The 24,769-nt window shown below is 36.7% G+C and overlaps 2 protein-coding genes across 8 annotated transcripts in view; both read left to right on the top strand.

The window, feature by feature from the left end:
* LOC117608376 (uncharacterized) overlaps nucleotides 1-19,888 on the top strand; it is a 113,203-nt gene extending 93,315 nt beyond the window's left edge. For 5 of the 7 annotated variants that reach the window (XM_034333411.2, XM_034333414.2, XM_076692690.1 and 2 more), the window contains 2 exons: nucleotides 6,269-6,331; nucleotides 18,254-19,888. In XM_034333411.2, coding sequence (XP_034189302.1) covers nucleotides 6,269-6,331; nucleotides 18,254-19,888 — 1,698 coding nt within the window. The remainder of the gene's footprint in view (nucleotides 1-6,268; nucleotides 6,332-18,253) is intronic. The other 2 variants (XM_034333412.2, XM_076692691.1) reach the window with 1 other exon arrangement.
* Nucleotides 19,889-19,999: 111 nt separating this feature from the next.
* LOC143306124 (uncharacterized) lies at nucleotides 20,000-24,324 on the top strand. The gene has a single exon (XM_076692693.1). It carries the CDS (start codon nucleotides 20,000-20,002, stop codon nucleotides 20,456-20,458), a length of 459 nt encoding a protein of 152 aa, XP_076548808.1. The 3' UTR covers nucleotides 20,459-24,324.
* The last annotated feature ends 445 nt before the right edge of the window (nucleotides 24,325-24,769 follow it).

Below are 24,769 nucleotides of genomic sequence, written 5' to 3'. Positions count from 1 at the left end.
CTGAGCATTTTCTGTTTTATTAATTCATTTATTGAACCATTGAATCACAATTGCATAGCTCTATCGCGATTGATAAATAAAGTAAGATAGTATCAGTGATCGGAACGAACTGTTTACGGGGTTTAGTATCTACAGATCTGGCTGGATAGAGATCAAGAATTAATAGCGTTACTAACCGGACCTGGGGGGGAATTGAAGTTGGCCAGTTTCACCTTCTGACGTAAAGATAAGGGAACTTTGGAATTACTGTATCTGGGAAACAAAATGAAATGGGTTATGGATTCCTTCGTTACAACTTTACGAGTCAAATTTAATATTTTATTAAACTATCTGCAATAATGACAAATTAAATAAATCCTGAAGATTCATCTTGCAGATAATTTTTTTTTTTTTTCCAATGAGTTAGGGATGGGAGACCAACGTGGTTCCCGTTAGTATTCCCTCCCTGTAACTGTTTCTGCGAGCTCGTGGCCCACTTACCAGCTAAGAAAATAAAGATAATAATTGGTATTACCGGAGTAAGGTACATTCTGTGAAACTCTGCACCCATACAAATCAATCTACTTACTTGTCACGTAACGCGGACCTTAAAGAGTGCCTCAACCTCTGTTCCGTCACCGGCAGACTTTGAATTTTCCCGGAGAGAGGGATGAGAAGTGACTAGTGCAGCCACGACTTCGAAGGACCGTTACTGTTATCCCCAAGGAAAGCCAACCACGAAGGGAATAACGCGTTAAAGCCCTAAAGGTAGTCGAGTGGAAGTACAACGGAAGAGGAGCCTGGGTTTGACTTTCCCTCGCTACAGGGACAGCAAGAATAATGCTGTCTGCTAAAATTTAATATTTTTTATGGTGTTGCAAGAAATCCTAAGAGATCGTACTGATTTTTATTTGATGCTGCTACGTTCCCGATTTTAATAAATTACCCGAAGGAAATTACATTGGCCACGGATTTACCAGGCGAATTTAATTTACAAATTTAATTTCGCGATAGGAGGGATGCACGTATATATGTATATATACATCTTGAAACGATACGGATATTGCTGACGATGGTGTAGCATTCTAACGATAAATCCACGGGCAACCCCGTCCAGTATGGAAATTAAAATCTCCAAGGAGGAAAAGAGTGTTTCAATTAATCCAATCCTGAGAACTTGTGGGAATTGGACTGCAACGAGATTCGTCAGATTTTTTTATTTTTATTACTTTGCAATTGGCTTTATAATACTTACATAAATATTTAAAAATATTTGTATTAGTTTTTCACATGACATCGTTTTTACGGGGATTTTATTACTTTTTTTTTTGCACTGTTTAATGAAAGAATGACTGTTTCGAACGTGGTTGATTTTAAATTGCTCCTCAACGGTGTTTTGTTCTAAATCCCAGCGGGGAAAAGTTTCGAGGAGATCGTTTCGAAAGAAAAACTCGCAATCGTGGCGTTAGTTTGGTGTAATGGAGTTTCAGTTGCTTCTGATCGATTTTTCTCTTGTTTACCTTCGACCTGGCAAACTTTTAATTAATTATTCGCCGAAAAGAGAAAGCGCTTGATAATGATCGGTGAGAAAAAAAAAAGTTGTTTCAAAAGAATCGTTCTAAAGCAATAAACGAACAATACATATCATGTCTAAACTCTTGACAAAAATAAAAAAGTGTGTTATATAAGTTGAGTGCAAAATTGATTATTTTGTATATCATATTTATCTTTCCTTAATATATTGATTAACGTATCCACAATTTTATGAAGGTGGTAAAAGGTAAAATAGAATGAGAATTTTTAATTAATAAAAGAGCAGGAAATTCCATGCTCATGGAAGCAAACTGTTTGCAATTTCATTGTTCCTTTTCATTCGATTCATTAATATTGGTAATTAAAAAGGGTACTCCATTAACTGTGCGAAATTGTTTGAGGTATCGGTTTTTATCGAAGGATGCTCTGGAAAATAAATTCTGAACGAATAGCATTTGACGTGGACGAGTGTGTATGCACGATACGAACTCTTATTTTCGCATTCTTTATTCCCGATGTTGATCGATCTACTCGATAAAATACCGAGGAGAAATTGAAATGTTTTATTGACCTGATTTCCATGAAAGCTCTGCACCTTTTCATCATGATAATAATGTTTTTATTTCTATAAGAAAGAAAGAAAGTATTTCTACATAAAAGAGTAGGAAAACTTTCAATGCTACTTTGAACCTGATAAATCAAAGCAATTTTTAATGACTTCTTTTTTCTTTTAAACTCGATCAATCGTCTGAATTTAAAGCGGAAGTATCGAAGAATTCTCTTGCATTTTCGAAACGAATGAATATTCGACTGGAAGCTTTGGTAACCGCTTTGGTAAATTTCAAAAGGCCGAAACTTACCGTTTCATCGATCTCGACCACGGTGGCTGCCTTCCAAAAGGTTGAAAATAGTACCGATACGAAGGGAAAAATATCGCAGTTTATGGAAGCCATAAAGGAATCTAATAAATATTTATATCAAGTTCACGATATCGGTTTAATTAATTAATCTTCAGCCTGTGGATGGCACCAGCCCTTATGGCGTCAAACTCGGTTGACGATCGAAGAAAGCAAGGAAAATGAGATTTTTCTTTCTCAGTTAAAAAAGAAATGGCACGCGAGACTGAAAACACGAACACGGTCTTTGACTCTGGCTGTTTGCTGGTTGCGGAGCCAGCTTCGCTCGCACATGAAAACCTTTCATTAATTTCACAAAGCCGGCTACTTGACCCGCTAACTACGATCTACGTTTCACCTTTTGCGAGGCTGACTAAAGCCGTGCAATCCGGACCGCAAATTGCCACGGTCTCGCGTTCATTCGCCTCGTTAAACCCAGGTGTAAAGGAATAAAAAAATTGAACGCGCGATCACACGACTTTTTAGCACTCGACGAGTACCCGTTTTGAGATTGCTCGATTAGCGGACAACGGTTTCAGGATCTTCATCAGAAACATTGGCGTAAATAGGGTGAGATCAGAGTACTTCTCAAGATCTGACTTAATTCCCTCCACCATTAATAAATTCTAAGCTTCAGAATTCCAAAATTCCAAAATTTCAGTATTTAACCCAGCCCAAAAAGAATTCTAAAATAATTACGGTAAATGATCAGGAATTAAAAAGGAAAAGAATTGATTTGGTAACAAGTGCCAAGTCAAAACAATGGCATCCACTTTTCGACAAGGACACCTTTGTCGCGTTAACGAACGGTCCCTCTAATTTCCCCAATGATGAAACGTTCCAGGTCTCGTTTACACGCACGTACTATCAATTTCTGTTGGACGGGACAGGGCCGGCAATTTCGTTCAACCGAATTCGCTAAACTTTCGATCGAAAGTCAATAATTGCGCAAGCAGGTTTGAACTCTGTGTAATTCGAGGACGAATCGAATGACCGCTTTCATACCGCGTTTTCGCTTTATCTTTGTGTTACCATACGTTCCAGTAGACCTACCAGTGAACCGATTATAACAACCACCATCGGTAAATGTTGCCAGGCTCCTGTAATAATCTAAACGGTCGTAAATCAACTTGACCTTTTCAACCCGTTCAACAACAGTAAAAAGATTAAAGTAAATAAAAAATTTGATATATACATTTTTTTATACATTTCATAAGCTACATTCAGATATTTCTGGATTTTGTATACTCGAAAAAATGGCGGAGATACAGCTGCCTCACATTGGTTTCTTCTGAATAGAGCTGAAGAACAATGTCACTGCGTGGCAGTAAAAATGTATTACTTTGATTTAATGATCAGGGAGTGTATTTTTCTTATTTGAAAGTTGTCAATGTAATTCAAACACCATAGTGAATAGTCTGGAGGAGTCTTGAACAAGGGGTAACCTTTTAGCAGGCGTGTTTTACCGGGATAAGACGGGTAATTAGCGGTAATTAGTTGTTCCACTTTTCCGGACTCCCTCAGTCCGTCAGCAGGCTGTAATCCGATTTTCTGCTTGACAGCGGACGTCGTCGAATAATTGAATCTTGGAATGGAAGCCATTAATCGACGACATTCGACCAATGTTCCATCTTATTCCCTTTTCTAACACCTTCTTTTCATTATCACACTTATTTATTATTTAGAAGGTTCTTTCTACCTAACAAGGGGAACTACCCAAGTGTTACACTCACTTATTAATGAAACTTTGCCAGCTTGTAGAGCTCGTCGAGCTGAACACGCCTATACCCCTTTTTGTGGGCAGAGACTAATTGTTTAAAAGATATTAATAATTAAAGTTAGTTACTACTTACATTGAGAAGTATGTCAGACTCACACATACAACTCGCAATCTAGAGATCCACGGTTCAAATTCTTGATTCCCAACATTTTTTTTTTTTTTTAATGATAATTTGTCTCTTTTTGAATAACTATTACATAAAAATTATCATAAAAAAAAAAAAATTTTTTTTGTGAACCAAGGATTTGAACCGAAGACCTTCAAATTACAAGTCACGGATCTGCTCCGTGGTTAAACACATGACTCGTGATCTAAAGGTCATCGGTTCAAATCCTGGGTTACTGTTTTTTTTTTTTTATAATAATTTTTATGTAATAAAAACAAACAAATTATGATTAAAAAAAAAAAATATTGGGAACCAAGGATTTGAACCGTGGACCTCTAGATTACGAGTTGTATGTGTGAATTTGTCATACTTCTCAATGTAAGTAGTAACTAACTGTAAGTGTTAATATCTTTTAAACAATTAGCCGTCTGCCCGCAAAACGGGGTATAGGCGTGTTCAGCACGACGAGCTCTACAAGCTGGCAAAATTTCATTAATAAGTGAGTGTAATACTTGGGTAGTTCTCCTTGTAAGGCGAACAATTGTGCCTGCGATGGCAGGAATGTACCTTCAGACACTGATGGATAGTCAATTCCTCAATCTGAAAATTTTTTAATTTGAAAATTTGAAAATTTACAAAATTAGCAACTTCATGATTGAATAAATTGAATCTGCTATTGAATTTTCAGAGCCGTGAGTGTTTTCTTTTAAATAAATGAAAAAAGATAAAAAGCAGGGAGATGGAGTTAGGCACCGTGTCGCAGATATTGAAAGTATTAGCATGTTAAGAAGTTTTAAAGGGAGATCAGGGAATCACGGGTCGTCGACGAGCATCGTTGAAAGATAATGAAAATCTACTTCTTTTCTGCTTTTTTTCAATTTGCTTCAATTGATGCTTAAACTCCGTCTTAATTCCTTCGAGTGTCGTCTTCAACGAATTCAAATCGGATTACAAAAAAAAATTTTAAAAAAAACCGGAACTGAATAAAATTTCGAATCAAGGATGTGCAATAATTTCTCAATATTTATAAATTTTGATGTATAATATTTTGGGGGTGAACTCGTACACCCCTAATAATATTCTATATATGTACTTGAAAGTTGAAAACATTTGATTTTTTTGAAATTGTAAGGGTGGTACCTTTCTTAAGGGGTTGCTATCGTAAAGAAACCATCAGCTTTGCCAACTCCAAGTCTGCGCCAAACCGAGAGCTTGTTTTTTGGACTTTTTTGTCCCATTCCAAGCGCCAAATTGTGTTGATGTGCCACATGTTAGCCGTAATCTTTTTCTTCTGTTTTTTTCTTCGACGCCAAATACATATAGACAGTTATAAGGAAAGTAACTGTATTATACAGATGTTTGCAAAAATTTTTCTGAATTATAAATTTAATTAAAAGTTGTATTTTGATCCATAATTTAAAAGTTAAAATTTAATGAGATAGATACATTTAATTATTATTGAATTATATATAAATAATTGTTAATATAAGAATATTTTATATTATCTATTATACTGCTATATTATTATCAGTCATTATAATAAGACACACTATATTTCTTCTTTACAAAAAAGAAAGAATGAATCAAACACTTTTTTTTCTTCTGAAAGGAAACAAGAAAGTCGTATATTACTGTCCAAAAGAGCAGAATCAATATAACACATTAAGTTTGCTGAGAAGCGATAGCAGAAACCAAATCTATGTATGCGCTAGTTTTTCTAAGGGAAAAAAGAGGATTTATATATTTCTGTCGCAAAAAAGAAGAAGAAAAATATGTGCTTTCTTCTATATCACGAAATATCATAAATAATACAAGCTAGGTTTTTGTTTGAACTTGAGAAAATAGAAATCCTCTTCTCGTGTGTTCAGAATATGAAATTTGCAGTTTTTTGAAATTTTAAATATTATATAAGAAACTAGTATACGTTTGGGGTTAATGAAATCTTTGTTGACAATTTTATTCTTTTATTTTTAGGTTTTATCAGATGAGATAATGCATTATGGTGTGAAAAGGACACTCAGATCGTCTAGTTTTCAGGTAAACCATTTATTATACCATCAACCTCAACTTAAAGCATAAAATTTTCTGAAATACCGTATTTACATGCCACCTCGATATTAACTAAACTTTAAGTTTTAAAATGATGTATCACAAGTGTCAGTTGGCAATACTTTGATGTCATGAAACAGCACCAGAAGAATGTCCTATATTGTTATCCGGCGTAATTCAATCATCTTCCTTGGTGTTCAACGAATCCACGTTTAATCAGCACCTTTTAGGCAACTCGCAGATAAGACTTGTAATTAGTTATAGACATTGCTTTGAACCGTACCCCTCCTGGACCCGTCGAAGGCTTTAACCTAGCTGGCGTTTGAACGTAATCGGATTTTCCGGTTGGTGTACAAGCTGTCTCTGGTGAAAAGCATCTCCGATCGAACTGCTGAAGACTGTGGCGAGTCTTGGTGTTGCTTGAAAAATATTTTAATATTATTAACAAATCAGCTTATATAATTAATAACAGAACTAAGTGATCATATATCTCAAAATCAATATGATACTCGCTAATGGACGTTGCTAAATTAAATTTTAAGTTGATGCTTCAAAATGAAATTTTAAAAATATTTTATGTATAAAGAATTAAAAATAGAAGTGAGAAGTGAAGTGTTATTTTAGACTCGTTTCGCGTTTTGTATTTACGAAATATTTCGTGAAATGCAATCGTATCATATTTCGCTTTGTATATACGTCACAGTATAACAGACGTTGTCACGAAATTCGAGAGTATTATACGTTATATTTTTCAGCTGGTAGCACTGATTCGTCGCGGTCACATCGATCCGGCATTTTCCATTACCAAAGTAATACGCATTTATTTGCACGCGTCGCTTACCTGCACACCCATTACTGTGCAAATTTACGACACGCCAGCGGACCTTCAATCGATATATCTTTTTGTTTCGTATCCACCTTTATGCTACTCAATAAATCCTTCTTTTAAACCGTAGGAGAGGATAAAACACCCTTTTCTACCGGGAACAATGTCTGTACTTCAAGAAATTACACTAAAAGGTCAGAGATATTTCCCCCCCCCCCCCCTTTTTTTTTTAAATCATGACGTAAACAGAAAACAGGTTATATATATATATTTTTGCATATTTTTTTTAGCTATACGTGAGTTCTTTTGGATTTCTGTTTCAAAGAGATTACGTCTAACAGGAGAGTCTACTGTGAGGCCACTGTATCTCCGCCATTTTGTGAAGTACAGAAAATCTAAAAATATTCCCGCGTAGCTTAAAACATGTACAAGAAAATGTATATAATAGATTTTTTATTTACTTTATGATTTAAACAGAAAAAAAATAATACAAAATAATTTCGATTCTTCAGATTCAAAGTGGGCCTCTCCTTAAGGTCTGTGTTTCAAAAATTTATTTTATTCGCTTTCTATCTTTGAATTAAGATTCTTATCTCTTTCCAAAAGAAATACTCAAATTCTGTCGTATAAAATGGTACTTAAATGGAATAGTCGTTCCAGGAAGCTTGAAAATAAGCATCAAAGTACACTGAAATATTTGAACAAGTTAACAAAAAATAACGGACGGTGTTAATCGAGTGTACCGCAAGAAAAGAACGGCGTATTTGGTTTTCTCGTTTAAAATACAACGCGTGAAAGTGTGAAGTGAAAATACATAGTCTCTGAAAAGGAACGTTCGCTGTGAATCACCCTGCTGTAAAATATACGCGTACCAGACTAACTCTCCTCGTACGCCGTTATATTGAAAAATTTGTTCAAATAATAGTCACTCGATTCGGTTTCGGTGGCTAGTTTTTTTTTTTTTTTTCAATTTCATCGCTTCAATACGATTAAGTTATCCTATCACATCATTCAGATTTATTACATAAATCCAGTTCATAACTTCCACACATTATGTTTTTCGATATTTTTCTATTTTTTGGACTTGGATCAAAATTAAAATAACTTATAATTGTAATTTGAATTTAAATTTCTAATATCTTTGGAATCAATAAAATTCCTCGAATAAATAGTTTAACCAAGTATTGGTGTACTATTGTTATATCAAATGAAGTGTTATTTATAATATAAAAGTGGTTGCTGTTTTACTTTACTTACCTAAAAAGTTAAATATACAGAGTTTTAACTTTCCAAAATATTTTTGTTTGAACAGTAAATGGAGAGCCGTTTTGCGCCATTAATTTCATGCAGTTTCAATAATGAACGTTGCATAGCAATTGATTTATGCATCAACAGTTTTATCGTTTGCTCGTATGATTATAATGAATCGTACGTGTGACATATAAAATTGATTTCCTTGATGGAACTTCAAAATCAATCAAATATTCATTTATTTTGTTCAATATATTATATAAACGAATGTATTATTATCTAAGATAATTATTATGTTTCATTCGAACAAAATTTTATTTGTATAGAATTTTAAAATTCAATTTCTTTTCCTTTTTCCTGTTAAGATTTTAGTCTCTCTTAAACATCCAGACATCTCTCACTCCAAAGTTCCGTATTTTCTAAATCTCCGTGACTTTCAAAGAACAGAAAAAAGACAACCCTTCATTTGACGTTAACCTATTCGTTCTAGGTTCTCAAAATAAAAAATTAAACTTGGACTTCTTTTTTATCAAATGACTGGGTTGCAGAAAATCCTTCCGTTAAAATAGCAAGACTGTTCCTGAAAGTAGAGAAACTTAGTTTCAGCTATAAATCGTCTTGATACCCGCACTTTTTATCCACCAAGTGAGGATTGAAAAGAGATTGGACGCAAGCTTCATTCAAACGCTTTTTTTCCAGCTTAACAAGCCGACTGTTTAAGTCATGGATAAGCACGGTTCCACCTTTGGAAACTTTCATTTAATTATGCGCCATTTTAATACCGTCCCTTCTCTAAGTTTTTTTTTATCAAAGGATCTTCAATTTGCAAAACTCTTCGATGTAGCAAGTTTTCGCTGATAGTTTAACTTTTTCGTCGGAGCTCTTGATTGTTCATTAATATGTTTTCTGGCTTTTTTTTTTTTTTTTTTTTTTTTCTAAGAACAAAATGAAATTTTCTTTAATGATCTTCGAGACATGACCACACATTCCAAATTCCAAAACGTCAGAATTGCAAACACATCTCATCATTTATTTTATGATTCCATCAGGTTGGACAAAGGTTGACCTAAAATTATTTCAACTCAATTTGGTACAACGTTTTCCTGCTCCTTTTTCCTCGGCACCGTTTGCTTCCGGTTCTTTGTAATTCTGACACCGTTTAAGCGCGGAAAAGGGTTTTTGTGTTCGTCCGGTTACAACGTTTGCCTTCTATTAATAGCGGCCTTAATTACCGTCGCGAACCCGATGACATAGTATCGACAGCCGGCATTGTTGCTGTGTATTTATTATGCAGTTAAACTCCGGCAACGTTAAACTAGATTTATAAATGCTACGCGGTAGAACGGAGTTATTACCCGTGTTATACTAATTACCAATATCTTCAACACTTTTTTATGGAAAGTTTCAGTTCAAGGACGGTAATTATTTTTCATTATTTCGTTACTACGAAGTAAATGAAAAATCTGTCCGATACAGATATAACGGATTTTCTGTTTGCGTTATAATTTGAAACAAAAATAAATTCTTTTTGAATCAGCCTGTATAGCACAAGTTCCTCCTCCTATCAACCAGTTGTCAAAGTGTGACAGAATATGTGACAGGAGGATTGCATTTCGCAGAACGTCTTATAGGAAGCGGAAAAACAGGAAGAAAGAGAATATTCTGTCTGTCGTGAGGAATATATAGGTTTTGTAACGTCAATCAAAGTATCTGAATCCTTTTTCTCTTTTTACGATTCAAGACAAAATTTTCTTTTTATAGTGAACATATCTTGTTTTCAAAATAAAAGAAAATACAATAAATAAATAATAGGTAAATGCTAAATAAAATACTGGATTTAGAATTTTTGTATGTAGGACTGGAATTTTTGAAATTTCATAATTTTAACATTTTCTTAGAAGAATTTTTAATTGATGTCAAAGTATAGACTAAAGGGAGAATATGATTAGCATGGTTGACTGGCACATGCATTAGATAGAGTATGTTAGTATACATGTAGACATATAGAGGTCTTAAGAGTGGACGGTCCATGACAAGGAGAGTTTGTTAGAGTTTGGAGCCACAGTTTAGAGTTTCAGTTTATAAAGAAACTTTCAGCAAGGAAAGTGCATTTGGAGAGAGGACAAGTTACTGTTATGTACCTTCAACAAGTTCAATATCTCTGTTAAAAAGATCTTCATAAGAATCCATTGTTTAAATAAACAACGATATCGTTAAAAGAACCATACTACTATAACTGTACAGATGTTGGTTATAGAAGACATTATTATATCTCCTGAAATGTTCGTATACTAAACTATTAATAGAAATTTTTAAATCCTAAAACTTCAAAATTAAAAAATTTCCAAATTCTAAGGTTTAGAAATATTTTCACTTTCTGTGCTGACATATACATACATCGCGAGATGCTTCGTTCAACGTTAATTAATTTTATCCATTGAAGCTATAGCTTGATCCATTTCCATAGTACACCCTGTGTACCATTGATACGAAAGTGAAACAAAAGAATCATAGCTTTCAGTCTGCGAGCAGAAAGCAGCTATGTAAGACCAATAAAGAGGACACTATATCTTGATACAAGTTCCCAGACTGGTACAAGGAACTGAAAGGGATCTTGGATAAGTTATGCTCGCTACGCTAGTAAAAGATATCTATTGAGGATAATAAAAGTAGTACACTAAGAGATCTGGATAAAGAATACTTGTACGACAGTGGAAGATATTTTTCTCTTTTGTATTCCATTGAAAATGCTATGGTTGCACATATTCCATAGCACTTTGATAAGTCGCCATCGCGGGTAAATTGGAAGCAGGTGTATTTATCAGCTTGAAACGAGGGATGTGCAATCTCAGATGATTTCATGACATAAACGTATTTCGAAATGGCAATCATGGTGCATCAATTTCAAGGTTGAAGGTTAAGAAAAAAGGCTATATAAATGTTCCTTTGATATTTTCAATGCAGAATAACTGATTGCAATCTTTGCGCGTCTATCCCTGTTGAAAAATAAAACCATTTAGATATCCATTGTGAGCCGAGTTTTTAATAAACAAATACCCGCGTGCTGTTGCGTTTCGGCCGAATAAATTCGTCAAAGTTAAATTACATTAGGTCAGGTTGGGACACAGAGGACGGTCGTAGGGTGAGGATGATAGTGGATCCCGTGTTCACGGTGAACGCAATTACACCCTTCTTTGATCGTAGTTATAATATGGTGAAATCCATGGTAAAAAAAAACAAAAAAATACTAAATAAATATGTTGCTTTCAGAAAACTGATTTTTCATTCTCGGAAGAGAAGCAACGTGCCATTTTCATGAAATCCATATCCGGACGTTTGGCTCGACCGACTATCGGCCAAATGTCGATAGACTGTTGCCTGACAAACCGGAATACAAACTGGTTCGACGATATTGCCAGAAAAATACTGGTACAAAGCTTCCTTTGCCTTTTACTTCTGTTTTTATCGTTCTGATAAACGAAACACATGTTATTTTCATTGCTGTTCAATTTTTAATGGTTGGATTCAGGTGAATCTGTGAGAAAATAGTATTTAAAAAATCAATTGATTAATAATAATATGTAAACTACGAAAATTAAACTTTCATTGAATCAGAGTGTCATTTAGTAAATATCAAATTAACACTATTCAATAAAAAGCCAATCATTTTGTATTTGGGATATTGATGAAACGTTTCTATAGCGCATTTCAGCAAGCTTTGAACTTTAAATTGACGTATCGCAAATACGGTTGTATGATACTTTTATGTCATAAAATAAATATTACAAAAATGAATATTTTCTGAAAAAAAAAATGTTTTACGAACCTTAACGTCACAAAATTCACTTTACTTCACAAAAATTAAAAATGATTCAACTTGTTCTGCAAATGACCCAGACTCTGATGGACGTCATTAAAACTGCCACGATAAAAAGGGAAAAAAAATTGTCACATTTGAAAGGAAAATGTTCGCGTAAATTCATAGCTCACCGATTTCACCTATTGAAATTTCGCATAAAGAGGAAGAGGAAACGATATACATAGAAGGGAAAAGTGGGACGAGGGTTGAAAAATCGTGAAACGCGTGGAAAATGGAGCAAGGATATCGTTAGCTACGCCGACAAACAATTCGAACACGTGTCTCTGTTGTTCGTAGCTACAAATAACACTCGATGCAGATACTTCTCGGATAGAAAAAGTTTTGAAAGCCCCCGGTGACGGAGGACCGATTCAGAAAATTTAAATACGACCGGCGCGGCGAGCGCGCAGCTTGCTTTCGTTGAAAATCAATGCCTGATGACGATAATCGTCGATGAATATGAGTAGCGGGATTGAAAGACGAGAATTGTTGAGAACGAAGCTCTGTCGACGAATTCGAGGAATATTTAACGACGAATCGCGGATTTCATGAATCGCATCTTTTTCTTTTTACAGAAAAAAAAAAATTGAACGTGAAGCTTTTGTCAACTTTTTTGATGGATATAAATATGTAGGATAGGTGTTTATCATTTGAATATAAGAAATAATATTTGCAATAAATATCTAGATCAGAAAAGGCTAAATTCCATCGATTATAAAAATGACACGAATAATCTAAGAGAAATTATTTTTTAATTAAATATCTTAAAATTGAAGATAAAGTAGAGTTAAAGAGGGAACGTGTCTATGGAGCAATCATCACGGTTCAATCATACGTCCGCTGTTATTCAGTGCTCTCTCGACAATGATACAGTCGAGCAGCTCTCTCCAATTCCCTTTCGGTCGATTGGATAATGATATCCTCTCGTCTGCTTCGGAAATCAGTCGCGTCTGATGGCATTTCGCTGTTTGCTCGCTGTTGCATCGACTACTTTCCGTTCGTCCGCGTAACGAGGCTAACCGAGCCTTGCTGGAAAAATAATAAACCGAGTTGTCTCGTTAGAATAGGTATCCGGCTGTTGTAGGTATCTATAACAACGACACCGCGAAACTTTATTTAGTCAAACACGCTTTTGATGACATAAATGTACTGCAAAATGGAACTTATGTAGGAGAGGGGAGAAAAAAAAGGCACTTCGTCTCCGGATCGTCTGTCAGACTCGTCAGTGGGGCTGACAACAGACGATCCCTGCCCTAGACACCTATCATACCGCAATTCGGAACTCCTACACATATATTCGAAGTGCATACCGGGCGACCGCCAGCGAGAACACTGATCCACCGATCATCTCGTTGCCACCTAGCGGTCCCTGGCCCGAACCAAAGGCGTCCGGGGAGACGAAACCCTTCTCCTCCTCCATTAAGCTTATAACTCATATCTACTTTTGAAATCGGTCATTTTATACTTTAAATGGTAATGAAGCGTTTATGCAGGGCACTTCACCAAGGTTTAGGCTTTAAAATGATGCATCACAAACGCGATTTTGCCATACTTTTCTGTCATGAAATTATCTGAGACTTTTCGCGGTATCCGTTGAACATATTACTCGAAGACATCTCCAATGCATAGCTTTAGTTTCGCGTTAAACGCTTTAAAAGTTACCTTCTCAAACTTGTATTCTTGAATTTTATGCAAATTGAAGGGACAAAACTTGGTGGAAAGTTAATCAAAAGTCAACTGTGAAAGACAGAAGCTGTTAAAGCCTTCTTTTCCCTCGAAAATGTTGAAAATCATTATTTATCAAACTTCCTTTCTACATCGTATATTTGATCGTTCGTAACCGGAGCCGCATGAAAATACAAACTAAACTTCGTCTGGTTCGACATTCCTGTAATTAAACGTTTCGTCGGGTCGGTTTCCATAAATTCCATGTTTCCATTGATTCAATATGACGAAAAGGTCAGCGTGGCGGTGAAACAAACATGAAAACGCCATTAAACGGAAGTGATTTTCGAAATGGTACCGAGGCATTGTTAGCCAATCGAGCAAAAGAGTATCGGGAACAATTGAACCGTGCGAAACCAAGTAGCTCTATTATCATAATCGTCGTATAATCGCTCGTTTACGTCAACCAGCGAATTCAAGTGCTTTTCCGTTTCTTATTATAAACGCTATTAGGATTTCCTGTTACGTTTCATTAAAAACCGTATGTTTATTTAATGGATATATTGGGAAACTTGATATTAAAATTTTTTAGATGAAATACATTTGATTACTTCGAGTACCTACTTTTCTGGCATGAAATCGTATCAAATTGTCTACGTTTCAAAATTAAAGAAAAAAGGGAACGTCTCAAGTTAAGAAATTAGATTTATAAAAAAAAAGACCTCTCTCTATATGATTTCATCGCCTCTGAATTCGTTACCGTCCGTATTTAAACTCGTTTCATTCGCACCGAAATTAGGGTGACCGGTCTGCAACCACCGGCTACGTTCCGAATGAAACAAAAATCAACGAGGACATTAGATTACGTTTTCCCTGGCTGGTGTTCGTTTGCACGGCCGATTTTAATAATCCCTCGTCGTCTTTTCAGCAGAGGCGCAGGCTTTACACGCCGTTACGCGGCCAGTATTTGCAATATGCGGATTTAATGTTTGCAAACGTCGGCTGTAATACCGTGGGAAAATAGGGGCTGCAATTTTTCCCCCCCTCCGTGACGAATGGGAAACGTGGAAAAGACGTCGTTGCATTTCCATTGTGGTCAAACAAATCAAATACGTAGGTATGTATGTTACTAGCAACTGCCAATTCTGACATTATGAAAAGTCTGAGATGATTTCATGACAGAAAAGTATTCAAAAATCACACTTACGGCGCATCGTTTTAAAGATTAAACTTTAATAAAGAGGCCTCCATAAAGGATTCATCGATATTATCGATCCAAAATAGCTAATTCTTCGTTGGAACAAAACACGTATCAACCGATTCGAAACTCAATTCAATTTCCAATGGTTTGTTCTTACTCATTCTTATCAGTATAACAACAGCAGGATGTAGCGTTTGAAAATGAAACTGAAGAACTGGCAAGTGGGTAATCTCTACATGGGAGCATTTCGGTGTGAAAACGGATATCCCAGCTTATATTTGCAAAAATTTCATTCGGCTCTCTCTTCCTGCTCGAGGTTCAGCTTGTTTCAGAGTTACACGGTTTTATCGCCCCCTCCCCAGCACTGTTCTATTTAATCCCTTTATTTCCCGGATGTTTTTTGTTCGAATTAAGGGTAGCTTGACGAACGTTTATTCCTTCCAGCACGCTTCTCCGTTTCAACTTGTTTCTTCACGCGTGAACGTTATACTACATAGTATGTACACTATCCCTGAAAAATATCAAGTGTCGGGTAAATCAGATAAAAAATTACAATATAATCAAATGAAAATGTTGAGTATGATAGAAACTTGATAAAAATGCGATTCGTGGTGTTTATTCAACTGTGGACAAACGAGAGTACAGATCACTTAAATCTATGCCCGAGAATATAACATAAAAGTACAATTTATAAGCAAGAAAGTCATTCTATTCGAATCAATCTCTATCGATCAACCACCGGGACAACTGGTAGTTTATCTTGGCCAATTGTACGAGTCATGTTCCCTATTAGCACTGTGTTTTCGTGACTAATATTATATAAAGATGTCACAATGGAAGTGGGTAATTTTTCATGAAAACAAAGTACGATCGATTTTCTTTTATAGACTGAACAAGAGACGTTTATTCTTTTTCTTCCTATAAAGGATGTTACAAAAAAAAAATTTGGTTATCATGTAGGGATTTAAATTAACCCAACTCCCGACCCTCCCACCTTTATTTAGAGATTTAACATTACGAAATTAAAGAGTTAAAGTGGGACTAAAAAGTTATCGAATAATTTCCAGTCACTCTGTCGTAACCCAGAATCCGTGGACAGGTAACGAGCTGATGCTTCAAAGACATCCCATTGGTCTCCGAGAAGATAGACAAAGGACACTGTACCGTTCTGTACGGTTCGAGAGCTTTTTGTCTTAATTACATGTCGTTACGCGCAACTAATTGCAGCGGGATAACGCGGCGAGAATACGGCAGACGTCTCGACTTATCGCTCGCACTAATCATACCCGGACCAGGGTGAAAGGGCCTGGACCGAGGGTTGGTTACATACCTGCAGGAAGGGGTAACGTCACGCCAGTTTCGGGGTGAACACGTCAGATTTAACTGGATGTAATTAGCGATTACAAATTACCCTTTTGTCCATTAGCGCGGCCGCGATACGTGTGGCAGATTTGCCTAGCCGCCGCTGTAAATGAACATCCACTATGCACAAAGGTGTTGCATACCCTTCTCACAGTTTCTCTTTCATCCCCAACCCCAGCTCCCCACCCTTCCACCTTTATCTAGTGATCTAACGCCTGTTTCGGACTTGCAGTGTCACAAAATTTTAACAATTACGAAATCCTATGAGAAACTTTAATTTAAGGAGTTAAAATTAAATCAGTTTTTTTTTTTCATGAGAGTACATTGCAATTTTTATGAAGATACATTGCTTCTCTCATACTGCTCTCCAAATTTCATGACAGAAATGTATCGCAAAATATCATTGGTAATCATCATTTTTAAACATCAAATTAAAGTTGAAAATCTGATGAAAATACTATTCACGACGAATACTGCATTGCCGAAGAGGTTGTTAATGTTATCAACATGTATCATTAACCACGTGAACAACGTGTTAATCAATCACAACGACAGCCATAAAGAACGACCCCAAAGAAACAAGGTCAATAAAAAAGTTCAAATGAATCTGAAATAGGCTGAGGACTTTCTATAAAAACAGATTCTAATAGCATTTAGGCTGTAGATAACAGTCTGGTTATTCGATGTCGCGTGAGCTCACGAGCATATAATTACGACGGCGTTGAGATGCTAATGGCGGTATTGTTTCGGTCACGGAAACAACGGCGAACGTTATTTCATCGTGTTTGGTTAAATTATCTTATGTTAATCTGAAATCATGCTTTCAATTTACAATTTACTTGCACGAAGGATTTTTATCGTCGAAAGAGGATAATTATTATTCATTATTAGAATTCTCCTAAACAATTGCATCAAAATAAATTGACAATGAATTATGCAATAATAAAAACCAGCCTCTTACGTTGCATCTTACAAACCCGTTACTAAGAAAATTAATTAAGTTCGCTATATCAAGTGAAACCCCATGAAATTCAATTACCCTTCTTCAATTTTAATTGGAAGAAAAACCATACACACTGTTTTGAAATTCAAACCAAAAGAAAACATACAATTACATCATCTAGGAACAAAGGAGTAATTATATTCCTTTTCACATTTTTTTCCTCTTAATGCACAGAAAATTTGTTAAATACATTTTGTTCTGTAATGTTAAAATTTTTTCAATTGTCTGACGATCGTCTGAAACCTCCGTCATTCCAACGATCGCATTTCTTTTGAAACAGGCTATAGATTTGCACGCGAAATAGAACTGTGGTGCGTGCTGCTAGCAAATATGCAGAAATGCTCGGATGAATAATATCAAAGCACATTCAAGGATCTCGAATCATTAAATAGCGGTTGAATCTCGTGATACGGCTGAAATGGGAAATGAGTAATGGGGTCAAGCGTGCTGGTGACCTCACAGCAACTTCCCTATCGCCACTGTATAATGACCTGGCTGTTTTTACCTTTAACACAACCTGACACGTTGCAATCACGCTTGCGATCAATTTAATAATCTTAAAATTAATATGCAAAATAATTTGAAAAAGGTGGCTATCATCTTCCATCAGAAGTTCTCCATGCATACTAATTGCTCTTCGCGTCACTGTCCGTGAAGAATAATTTATACTTGCCGCTAAACCTATCGTTAACACGATAAACGCAGAGTACCTTTCTAACCAATATTTTCTTCGTTGTTTCCAGACCCTGCTCCAGCTGCTGGTCCTGGGTGGTCTGTTCGCTCTGGGCGGCGCAGCGATTTGCCCTAACGGCTGCATTTGCGACGACGATAACTTGATGGTGTCCTGCATAGGCGCGAATCTGGACGTCATTCCCATAGCGCTGAATCCCAGCATCCAGCGAATAGTGCTGAAAGAGAACCGGATAAAGATAGTAGACGCGGCAGCTTTCCAATTCTATGGGGATCTAAAAAATGTGGATCTGTCCAGTAACCACCTGTTCACCATCCCAAACGGAAGCTTCGATGCCCAGAAGCAGCTGGTAGAACTTCATCTAAGGCATAACAAGATCTCTGCGCTAACCGAGAAGACTTTTCAAGGTCTGAGGTCGCTGACAGTGTTGAATTTAAGGGACAACTATCTAGAGAGCCTGAAAAATGGTCTGTTTGCTTCGTTGTCGAAGCTGGAGGAACTGGATCTGGGAAAGAATCGGATATCCAAAGTGGAGCCTGGGGCGTTTCAGAAGTTGGGCACCCTTAGGGTGCTGCACCTTGACGATAATCAGCTGAGGACCATCCCTTCCCCAGCTCTGGCGCCACTGAACTCCCTGGCCGAGCTGCACATCGGCTGGAACGCCTTTTCATCCCTTCCTGATGACGCCTTCAAGGGGTTGGAGCAGTTGACTGTGCTGGACATAACGGGGGCAGGGTTGGACGATATCGGTGACAACGCTTTTCGGGGTCTGAACGCTCTGAGGACTCTGGAACTGGATGGAAATAAGCTTAGGGAGGTGCCAACTAAGCAGTTAGCAGTGTTACCTCGTCTCGAAGAACTGACTCTAGGTCAGAACTTCTTTACGACCCTCAGGTCAGGTGCCTTTCAAGGCCTCTCCAAGCTGAAGAAACTGGACATATCAGCAGCTAAATTGCTAACAATCGTAGAACGGGGAACTTTCTCGGACAACGCTAACTTGGAGACCCTAGTACTGAACAGTAACAAGAGGTTAGCTACTATGGAAGATGGTTCCCTGGCTGGTTTGCCGAACCTGAGACACCTGATGCTCAGGGACAATGCATTCACCGGGTTCTCCGAGTCCCTGGTGGCCTGGAACGAGCTACGCCGATTGGACCTGAGCGAAAATCCATTAGTCTGTGACTGCAGTCTACACTGGTTAGCTGACGTACTAGTTCCAAGGAATTCCAGCCCAGTGATATGCGCGGAGCCTCCAGAATCCAAGGGCAAACCCCTCAAGGGCATGACTCATGATGAACTAGGCTGCGCCTTCTCAGACCCCAGAAAGCAGGCCCTACTGGCCACCCTATGTGCAGCTGGGTTAGCCCTACTCACCGGACTAGCTTTAATCCTCTACTACAGGTGTCGCAGACGGGTCAGAGATGCCTTGAAGGACTACAAGTGGAATAACCGGGCAATATCCCGGAAGGAGCATGAATACCAGAAGACTTTCTCCGACGACGAGTACATTGTCAGGTCCGCCCATCCCCATCATCATCATCACCACCAGGCGCAATCCCAGCAGCTGCCATCTCATCATCATCACCATCATCTTCAACAGCAGCAGCTGCAACAGCAGCAACAGCAACAGCAGCAGCACTCGCAGATATCGGCGAACATCAAACCGATTCCGGTGACGGAACTGTAGCTAGAACTTCGGGCAGCGAGCCCAGGAACCGGCGGCGTATGGTTTTTGCCCCATGGCAGCACCACTCTGGCCGAAGGCTTCACCTACATCGACGGGGAGACGGCGCGACAGATGCGCCGTCCGGGAACGCTGCCCAATACCGGCACCTCCGGGCACCGTATGGAGGACGGCTCCACGCCGCTGAGCATCGCGGGCGATAATTGCTCTTCCACCGGCGTCAGACTACACTATGCGAACCATTCCTTGCGCCGAACCCCTCAGCCCTCCCGGGACAACGAGGGCCACCAGTCGAATCTGCAAAACGGGGTATCAGGACACCATCACGGACCCCCGCCTCTACCCTCTAGACACCACCAGTCCTCTTACCCCACTCTGCCCGTAAACGGCCACGTGACACATCAGCATCATCATTTTCCCCGCGAGAAAGACAGGGCGTCGGGTCGGGAGAAGAGCCGTGACCGAGACGCCGGCGCTCAATCCGTCCATCGGGCCGACAAACACCGAGACGCCCAGATGGACACCCGCGATGATAGCCTGCACATGGGCGAAATTGGAACGTACAGAGCGTAAAGGGAGGTGCTTAAAGAAGAAGAAAAAGCCGAGTGAATTGAACTGAAGACTGAAGTTGAGGATACGCCTCGTGCGAACGAGATGGACTGGTAGTGATGGATATTGGGAACGTCCTTGTGCAGTTCAAAAACAGCTTCGAATCATTTCGAATTTTGTTGGAATAAGATCTTGGAGCTGGGGATGTCCATTAGTGTGCTCTGAAGGCAGACAAGAAAACCCGGGCGCGATGTGGGGAGATGGTAATGTTAGTCAGGAGGTGAAATATCAGTGATTTGATGATGACGAGGATCTAGATTGAAGGCATCAATGGTCACGAGTACCATGGCATCGTTTAGTTAACACGTTCGATCTCAGTTAGGTAAATCTACCACTTTGCCCTACCTCTGTAAAGGTGTACCTACTACCCAGGGCTCGAACTTGTTAGATGACGCCCTGCCTCATAACTGCCATAAAAAAAAGAAGGCATCAAAACTGGGAATCACTCTCGGATAGTCCTTGAAGGGTTTTCTAGATCTTCAAGATTCCTATAAAATTCAAAATGATGCGAAATTTATATTGCAAGTGCTTCAGGATCAACGATGGAATTGGTGAAGTGACTACAATTTGAAGACTGATTATGACAGACATCTAGGAACATTCCAACCGCTCTGACTTCAACCTTGAAACCAAGGAATTCTTCAGCATCGAATGGCAATATGGCAATAATCAGGGTAATTTGAAAAAAGTCAGGTTCCAATGGAAACATTTCTTCATGTGAAAGTAAAATGGAAGCTGCGGACATAAAGAAGAGGTCGATGCTGATGATGTTGCGGTGCACAAAGGAAGACTGGTTATTCAAAGTCATCTAATGGACAAAATCAACAAAGCAAGATGAAGATCCATGATTGATTGCTCTTCTTCTACGTATTCGAAATGGTAACTTTGAAGACCCTGAAAAGGTCCTAAATCTTGGACGATCGTTTGTAAATATCAACTTCAGAATTTGAAAAGATGGAGAACGTGAAGAAACGAAAACTATCGGTTTTCCTCGACAAGTCCTTATAGAAAACGTTTTGTGAATATTTTGACTGGAACCTTGAAGGGGCACACATGGAATCGTATTCAGAAGTGGCATTAGTTATTTTCCATCTCTTTTTTTTATATACAGGGTGGTTCATAATAGAAGAAAAATTAAAAATCATTTTTTTAATGACACTGTAGAATTCTTCAGGTATGAAAAGGGTTAGATGATGACATTAACTGCGTATTTGCAAATTAGCTTTATTTTAAAAATAATAATAGTCCATTTAGGTAACTTAAAATTAAAATTATCTACCCTTGAAGATTACCTTGAAGAAAGAGACTTACTTCATCAATCAAAATATTTCAAATTCTTATGGGTTCTTTGTTAATTTGTTATCTTTGTGAGTTGCAAAACTTTTTATTTCGCTTAATCAAAAGGCAGCTAAATAATTAACCAATATTGGTACAGTTCCTGTCGAATTTTGAGCCATGGATATTAATTACATTCGAACATGAGTTATAATATGAATGAACCTTAAGCTTTCAAAGCATGCAATAGTCGTTCGAATCAGCCATTCGAGAGCGAGAAAGGTAGTCGAAGAAGGAGGCGAAGATTATTTTTCCGGCCGAGTGTACCCTGTGGAATTCCACGGTCACCCCGGTCGAGAAAGGTGACTGCACCTTGAATCGACTCTCTCAGTGCGACGTTCTCAACCGTGGAGAAGGTGGATTCCAAGTCCCAGCCCTCTAGACGAGCTTCGATTCCGGAATAGCTTTCGAGCAGCTACTCGCGACCCCATTGTTTCTCAGGGAAAAACGAGAAAATCTTGCTAGCTTTTCCATCTTACAGCTCCGGAAAATCTTTTTGATTCTGAATTGGTAACTTTTTCGATATTCAAAGGAGGATGATTTTATAAAGATTTTGTAACATTTTTTAGCATTGGATCAAAGATGGACAGTTGTTAATAAGAAAATTCTTCCCCAACTGAGCCTGATTTTTCGATAAAATCTATTATTTTCGTCGTACAAGCAGAATTAATAGGTACAATTCCGACCCCATCCAATCTATTTGATATGATCTCAAAAATTGTTCAAGATGTGATCAAACTTTTCGGTACTTTGACATCACTTGATAGATTGCTCGTTCCTAGAATTATTTTAAGATGAAAATTTTTGCAAGAACACAAATTAAAATTACATATTCTCTGGGGGATCCCTTCGTGGAAATTCTAGCGCCATTTAAACCGTCACAAAGGAAGCACCGATAAGAAGAAACTTTCCTAAGTAATTTCACCCTTGAGCCGTACCACATTGACCCTCCTCTTCTTTGCAAATTATTTTCCAGAAAAGATAATTTAAAGCTTTAAAAGAAAAAAAGTTGTGAAATGTCAATTTTGATATTAATTTTATTTATAATTTTTAACTCCTACAATCTGTGTTATTTGTATTAAAATTGTATTTAAGTAATCATTCGTTAATTATAAATTTCTGTTATTTCACAAAAGATTCTTGAAATATAAACGAGCTTAGTATGATTTACTATAAAATTTCATATTTTTTAACTATCGTAAGTCTTTCATTGTTCTATTTATTGTGTATAATTTTTTATTTTAATTGTGTCGTATACTCTTTTTTTTTTTTTTTAATTAGTATTATTGCTTATTTAAATGGAACCAGTTTTCCTAGAATATATTTTAACGTCATCTGATGTACCTATATATGTATGTATGTACTTGTAAATTTTCCAAGTGCATCCATCACGCGATTATGCATTTCTCTTTCGTATTCAATTTAGAACACACGTGGCTGAGAACTTGATGTGGTATGCGATTCTGAAGACATTCCGTGCCAAACCAGTGCAGCTTGTCTTTTTTTTTTTTAATGAAATACAGATGTTGTTTAATGCTACAATAAAAATAAATTAGATTTTGGATATTAATTTTAGAGAGATAATGCAATAAATTAAGTTTGCAAATCTTTTTTAATAAGATGTGAATATTTTATAATTAATTGAATTAATTTCAGAAGGATAATGAAATATATTCAATTTGCAAGACTTTTTTGATAAAATATGAATATATAAAAAAAGATGAAAAAATATATATATTTTAATTATACAGGACGTTTCAAAGTTAAATAATCAAATTTTTTATCAGAAATGAGATTATTAAATTTGTAAAATCATAAATTGTCTTAAACGAATTATCAATTTCTATTATAATTAACTAAGTTTAAATGTGTTAGAAGACACCGGTATAAAATTTTTCTAGGCTTAGAATTTACAACATATAGTGTTTCAAAATTAAAGAAATTAAAAAATTTATTTTGTATAAAAATAGCTATGGAAGCTTTGATAATATTTTTATAATTTTATACAGTATTCTCTTTTTAAATTGTATTGTATATTATTTAATTTTGGAACACCTTGTAGATATGTCCACAGCACTCAAAGGATTGAACTGCCATCTTTTTTACAAAATGAAATGTCTTATTCCAAATTTTTGCACCAATTTAATAAACAAACTAATGGAATTTCAAATATATTGAACATTTGCAAAGAGCGTACTAAAGTTGCACAAAAACCGATAATGAAAAGTGTTCCCTGATTAAAAAAAACGTAATTAATGTCCTGTTCCAAGGGTCCTAAGTAACAGTTGGACCCAACTCACCATAAAGAATTGAAATAATTCATAAAATGAGTATAGATAAACAAACACTAGATATATCAGATCTTATTTTTTAAGTAACAATAGGAATAAAAAGAGAATTGGTGTCAAAAGTTCGAAGGCCGATTGTAATTAAGAATATTGTATATGTCGGGGTCAAATGTGTCATAGGTAGTCGATGCAAAAAAAAAAAAAGAAGAGTATTACTCCGTTGCGATAGAAATGAATGAAGATTGTATATTTTACGATATTAAAGCAAGAATTAATTAATTAATTAATTAATTAATTAACCCTAGAGCGATGGATCTGGGTCAAAATTGATCCAAATAATTGAATATAAATTTATTTGTTGTTTCATTTCATGGGAAAATGTCTTAATTAAATTTTAATTAAATTTCATAGGAAGGTTTCTTAAAGTTAAAAATTTTAATTGATATATTTTGCAAATATGGGTCATATTGAACCAGTTACCATCTTTGAAGGGTTAAAATTGTATCGTGTTGCTAGTCAATCGATACCCTCTGGTAAAAAAACGATAAAAGGAAAATGTAAAAATTAAATTAATCGTGTCACAGACATTATTATAAATTATTGTACAAAAATTAAACATTGATAGTTTGTAAGGCCTATCTTTACTTTTACA

Source organism: Osmia lignaria, chromosome 15 (genome assembly GCF_051020975.1).
Source record: "Osmia lignaria lignaria isolate PbOS001 chromosome 15, iyOsmLign1, whole genome shotgun sequence".
Lineage (NCBI taxonomy): Eukaryota > Metazoa > Arthropoda > Insecta > Hymenoptera > Megachilidae > Osmia > Osmia lignaria.
Note: the sequence above shows the minus strand (reverse complement) of the source record. Positions and strands in the feature narration are given on the sequence as shown.

What these genes read in the sequence shown, in the direction of transcription:
- LOC143306124 (XM_076692693.1), top strand. Translation starts at nt 20,000, where the DNA reads ATGCGCCGTCCGGGAACGCTGCCCAATACCGGCACCTCCGGGCACCGT.